Genomic DNA, 6,237 nt, shown 5'->3' with positions numbered 1-6,237 from the left:
TTAGTAGAGACGGGGTTTCACCATGTGGACCAGGATGGTCTCGATCTCTTGACCTCGTGATCCACCCGCCTCGGCCTCCCAAAGTGCTGGGATTACAGGCTTGAGCCACCGCGCCCGGCCGGGTTTCTTAAACATAATTCTAAAGACAATATGTAACCTATGAGTAAAATGTACTTAGAAAAAGATTTTTTTTTTTTTGAGATGGGGTTTCACTCTTGTTGCCCAGGATGGAGTGTGATGGTGCAATCTCAGCTCACCACAACCTCCGCCTCCCGGGTTCAAGTGATTCTCCTGCCTTAGCTTCCTGAGTAGCTGGGATTACAGGCATGCGCCACCATGCCCAGCTAATTTTGTCTTTTTAGTAGAGATGGGGTTTCTCCATGTTGGTCAGGCTAGTCTCAAACTCCCGACCTCAGGTGATCCACCTGCCTTGGCCTCCCAAAGTGCTGGGATTACAGGCATGAACCACTGCACCCGGCCTAGAAAATGATTTTTAAGAAACTTCCTCTAAAAAAAGTATTTTTGTGCAATTTAGAAAGTACTGTTATTAAAATAAGAGAATGCTTTATGTTTCTTTTTTCTTTTTTTTTTTTTTTTTTTGAGGCAGAGTCTTACTCTGTCACCCAGGCTGGAGTACAATGGTGTGATCTCAGCTCACTGCAACAGCGTCTGCCAGGTTCAAGTGATTTTCATGCCTCAGCCTCCCAAGTAGCTATGATTACAGGTGGTGCGCCACCACACCCAGCTAACTTTTGTATTTTTAGTAGAAACGAAGTTTCACCATATTGCCCAGGCTGGTCTCGAACTTCTGAACTTAGGCGATCTGCCCGCCTTGACCTCCCAAAGTACTGGGATTTCACACATGAGCTACCATGCCCAGCCGAGAATGCTTTATATTTATTTTGGCTAATGTGATAAAATCTGTGTATAAGCTAAGGTGAAAAAGCACATTACTGACTGCTTTAATTGTATACATACTGCCTAGTTAACTTTTATTTTGAGATAGAGTCTTACTTTATTTCCCATGCTGGAGTGCAGTGGGTACAATCACAGTTCACTGCAGCCTGGTCCAAGGGATCCTCCCACCTCAGCCCCCCAGGTAGCTGAGACCACAGGCAGGCGCCATCACACTGGGCTTGCTTATGTATGTATGTATGTATGTATGTATGTATGTATGTATGTATTTGGTAGAGATGGAGTCTCCTTATGTTGTCCAGGCTGCTAACTGTAAATTTTCAAACAATTTTTATGCAGCCATAAAAAAGAACAATTATGTCCTTTGTAGCAACATGGCTGGAGGCCATTTATCCTAAACAAACTAATGCAGAAACAGAAAACCAGATATTACATGTTCTCACTTATAAGTGGGAGCTAAATCTTGGGTTCATACAAACATGAAGATGGGAACAGTAGGCACTGAGGACTCCAAAAGGAGGGAGGGAGAAAGGGGAGCAAGAGCTGAAAAACTTCCTGTTGGATACTGTGCTCACTGCTTGGGTGATGGGATCAAAAGAAGCCCAAACCTCAGCACCATACAATATACCCTTATAACAAAACTGTGCATGTACTCCCTGACTCTAAAATAAAAATGGGAAATTATAATAATTTTTAAAGTTTTGGGGCTGGGTATGATAATTCATACCTGTAATCTCAGCACGTTGGAAGGCCAAGGCAGGAAGATCACTTGAAGCCAGGAGTTTGAGACCAGACTGGGCAACATAGTGAGATCCCCCCATCTCTACAAAAAAAAAAAAAAGCCAGGCATGGTGGCATATGCCTGTATTCCCAGCTACTAGGGAGGCTGGGACGAGAGGATCACTTGAGTGCAGGAGTTCAGTGCTGTAGTAGGCTGTGATTTCACTACTACACCCCAGCCTAGGTAATAGAGTGAGACCATCTCTAAAAAGTAACAAAAATTTTGAAAAGGTTTTTAAAGATTTTGACGGGTAGAACTTAATAAAAGAGTTGTGGCATGGTGGCTCAGACTTATAATTTCAGCTCTTTGGGAGGCTGAGGCAGAAGCATCACTTGAACTAGGAGTCCAAGACCAGTCTGGGCAACATAGCAAGACCCCATCTCTTAAAAAAAAAAAAAAAAAAAGCCAGATGTGGTGGTACACACCTGTGATCCCAACTACTCAGGAGGCCAAAGTGGAAGGATCCCTTGAGCTGGGAGGTCATGCCACTGCACTCAGCTTAGGCAACAGAACGAGACCCTGTCTTAAAAAAAAAAAAAATTGTTGTAATATACTTTTTAAAATGTTCCTGAAGAAAGTACTGAATGTGGACTGGGCATGGTGGCTCACAACTATAATCCCAGCACTTTGGGAGGCCAAGGCAGGCGGATCACCTGAGGTAAGGGGTTCAAGACCAGCCTGGTCAACATGGCAAAACTCCGTCTCTACTAAAAATACAAAAATTAGCTGGACATAGTGGTGGGCACCTGGGAAGCTGAAGTAGTACTGAATATGGGGCAAGCTCAGGCTCTTTATTTCTCTTCTGTGTGGTGTAAAAAAAATCCATCTTCTCTGAGTTTGGAGACTGCATGGAAATACTGAGGACTCCATTTTGAGGAAGCTCTGTTAATCTAAAATATGATCATCAACTTGAGTCTTCTGGATGACAGACTAACGTAGAAAATGTTATCTCTTTAATAAAGTGCACTGTCTTAGAATTTTAAAAGACACGCTAAAAAAGAAAGATTATTTCTACTGGTCTGACTTTAATTTTTATTTTTTGGCAGAGGTTTCCTCTATCATAAAAAAGAAACCAAATCAAGCTAAAAAAGGCGTGAGTATTTCGTACTTTATATATAAAATATCTGGTAGTTAAGCTTTAAAACTAAAAAGCCGCTTTGTCATTTTAATTTTATTCTTTTCAACCATCTTATAATAAATGTGGCTTTGATATAAGGAGTCTATATTTTGTTCAGAGAGATTAATGTTATACTTAGTGAATTTTTTTCTAGAATGATTATTTAACATTTTTTCTATGACAAAATTCTGAAAAAAAATTAACAAAGTTCCCCTGGGGATTTCTCTCCTGCTCGTGTGGTTCAATAAGCAATGACGCCTCGTGAGGCTTAGAGGGTAGTCCTCTGGTGAGCTTTCAGATACAGTGATGTGTTGCAGAGCACTAGCTCTGGAGGCAGGTGCAGGGTTTGAATCCTGGCCTTGCCACTTATTGGCTATGTGATCCTGGTCACGTTACTTAACTTCTATGAGCTTTATTTTCCTCAGCCCTCTGTATCCAGGGCTTCTGCATTCGTGGATTTAACCAACTGCAGATCAGAAATATTTGGGGGAAAAAAAAATAGACCAAACGTAGTGACTCACACCTGTAATCCCAGCACTTTGGGAGGCCGAGGCAGGTGGATCACATGAGCCCCAGAGTTCGAGACCAGCCTGGGCAACATGATGAAATCCCGTCTCCATAAAAAATACAAAAAGTAGCCGGGTTTGGTGGCCTATGCCTATAGTTTTAGCTACTCAAGAGACTAATGTGGGAGGATTGCTTTATCTCAGGAGGCAGGGGTTGCAGTGAGCCGAGATTATGCTACTATACTCCAGCCTGGGCAACAGCTTGAGACCCTGTCTCAAAAAAAGTAAAAAATAAAAAGTAACAGTACAACGGTAAAAATAATACAAATGAAAACACAGAAGTAGCACTATTTCGTAGCATGTACATTGTTTAGGTATAAAAGTGATCTAGAGATGATTGAAAGTATACTAGAGGATATGCATTGGTTAAATGCAAATACTACACCATTTTATATAAGGGACTTGATCATTGCAGATTTTGTCATATACAGGATCCTGAAACCAATCCCCCCATGCTGAGGGACGCCTATAATAATACTAACTTCACAGAGTTGTGAGGACTAAGCCACAGAACAAGTATAAAGTGCTCGTCACAGTGCCTGGCAGGTCCTTACCCTCAGGGAATGTTAGTTGTAGTTACAAAAGCTTTCCGACAGCTTGCGTAGACTATAGTCTTGTGCATCTTCTAGCTCGGGGCCAAAAAAGGAAGTTTGGGAGCTCAGAAACTGGCAAACACATGCTTTAATGAAATTGAAAAACAAGCTCAAGCTGTGGATAAAATGAAGGAGCAGGAAGACCTGGCCAAGGCAGCACCTAAAGAAGAATCAGTGTAAGTTCCATTTCATTATATTAATACATTTTCAGGAAATAAAACTATTATAGAACTCCAATATTTGCTTTCCAAATGCCATGTATTTTTGTGGGGAGGGAGGGAAGGGTACTGCAGAATTTAGTTTTATGAAAACTGATATTGCATTGTCATATGGATTGGAAGGGAAAGAGATGAAACTGTAAGCTGTAAAGGTTGAAGCTATAAGGGCAGGACTGGGGTGACATCAGTGAGAAGGGAAAGACAGAGATGCATCGCATTATTAGAGTTAGAGAAATGCAAATTAGAGCCACAATAAGATACCACTATGTACCCTCTACGGCAGCTAGAATAAAAAAGCCAGGGCCCAGAGCAGAGGCTCATGCCTGTAATCCCAGCACTTTGGGAGGCTGTGGCGGGCAGATCACCTGAGATTGGGAGTTCGAGACCAGCCTCGCCAAAATGGAGAAACCCCGTCTCTACTAAAAATACAAAAATTAGCTGGGCGTGGTGGTGGGCGCGCCTATAATCCCAGCTTCTCGGGAGGCTGAGGCAGGATAATTGCTTGAACCTGGGAGGTGGAGGTTGCAGTGAGCCAAGATCACGCCATCGCACTGCAGCCTGGGCAACAAGAACAAAACTTCATCTAAAAAAAAAAAAAGGCAGTAACAGCTGTTGGCCAGGATGTCAAATGTTGGCTAGGATGTAGAGAAATTTGAACCCTCATACATTGCTCATGGCAATGTGAAATGGTGCCACTATTGTGAAAAACAGTTTGGCAGTCCTTCAAAAAGTTAAATGTAAAGTTTCCATGTGACCCAGCAAGTCTACTCCTAAGTATATACTCAAGAGAAATAAAAACATACACCTATGCAACCACACAAAAACTTGCACATGAATTGAATGTTCATAGTGGCATTAATCCTAATAACTAAAAAGTAGAAACAACTCAAATGTCTACCAACTGATAAATGATAAACAAAATGTGGTATAGTCCATACAGTGGACTATTACCCAGCCACAGAAAGGAGTATAGTCCTGATATGTGCTACAACATGGATAAACCTAGAAAAGTTTATGCTAAGAAAGAAGCCAGCCATAAAAGATCGCATGATGATTCTGTCTATATGCAATATCCAGAATAGGCAAATCCATAGAGACAGAAAGTAACTTAGTGGTTGCCAGGGCCTGAGGGGAGCAGAGAAGGGAGAGTGACTGCTGATGCGTGCAGGAGGCTTTTTGGACTGCTGAAAATATTCTGGAGTTAGTAGTGATGGTGGCACAACTTTGTGAATGGGCTAAAAGCCACTGAATCATGTATTTGACAGGGTGAGTTTTACAGTATGTGAATTATGTCTCCATAATGAAAAGAGTATTTATAATGTGAAGCCCTGTTGGACTCCATGACTCAATTCTGAATATATGATGGAAGACTATGGCTCTGGTAGTGTCTGCAGAGGTTCTGAGCTTGGATCTTGGAGAGAGAGAAGGAAGAGTTTCCGAGAATGAAGGAGGTAGAATTATTGTGTGTCCGGGGCCTGCCTGAAGTGGAGGAGTTAGAACGATAATGTGGAGTACCTTAAAGTGAGGCTGTCGTTGTCCACTTACCCGAGAGTCAGGAGGAGCTCCTTAAGCAGTGCTGTGATGAAGGGGTGTCTCGGGAAAGTGAGTTCGGTAGTGATATCCAGGCCAGTAAGAGTGGGGAGGACACTGGAAGCCAGGAGGCCAGTGAAGAGACTGGTTTTCAGTAGACATTTGTCAGGCTCTTGAGAGCTTTCCACTTGTGTTGAAGTCAGAAGAGAAAGATGGCCTTCTGGTAACTGTGACGGTGTACCGAACATCAGGAGAGAAGGAAGGCAGGGGGTGCGTGCCCTCAGAAAGGAAAAGTAACCTGGATTCCTACTTTTTATGCATGTGTTTTTTTAATGGTGTTTTCTCTTATTTTCATGTGTATTTTATCTGTTTTAGCTTGAGTTACTATAGACTGATGAAGAAAATAGTAACACCTATTTTATGAGGTTGTTTTAAGGATTAGTTTAATAGCGCAGATGCTCGTTAAAGTGCATCAAGCAATACCTGACACATAGTAGGTGCTCAGTAAGTGCAACTA

The 6,237-nt window shown here is 42.1% G+C and overlaps 1 protein-coding gene across 1 annotated transcript in view; it reads left to right on the top strand.

Annotated features, from left to right (window-relative positions):
- ARFGAP3 (ADP ribosylation factor GTPase activating protein 3) overlaps nucleotides 1–6,237 on the top strand; it is a 63,691-nt gene that overhangs the window by 30,941 nt on the left and 26,513 nt on the right. Inside the window, exons 8-9 of the mRNA XM_017520696.2 lie at nucleotides 2,743–2,789; nucleotides 4,009–4,148. Coding sequence (XP_017376185.1) covers nucleotides 2,743–2,789; nucleotides 4,009–4,148 — 187 coding nt within the window. The remainder of the gene's footprint in view (nucleotides 1–2,742; nucleotides 2,790–4,008; nucleotides 4,149–6,237) is intronic.

The sequence above is a fragment of the Cebus imitator genome, unplaced genomic scaffold (genome assembly GCF_001604975.1).
Source record: "Cebus imitator isolate Cc_AM_T3 unplaced genomic scaffold, Cebus_imitator-1.0 Scaffold865, whole genome shotgun sequence".
NCBI lineage: Eukaryota > Metazoa > Chordata > Mammalia > Primates > Cebidae > Cebus > Cebus imitator.
Note: the sequence above shows the minus strand (reverse complement) of the source record. Positions and strands in the feature narration are given on the sequence as shown.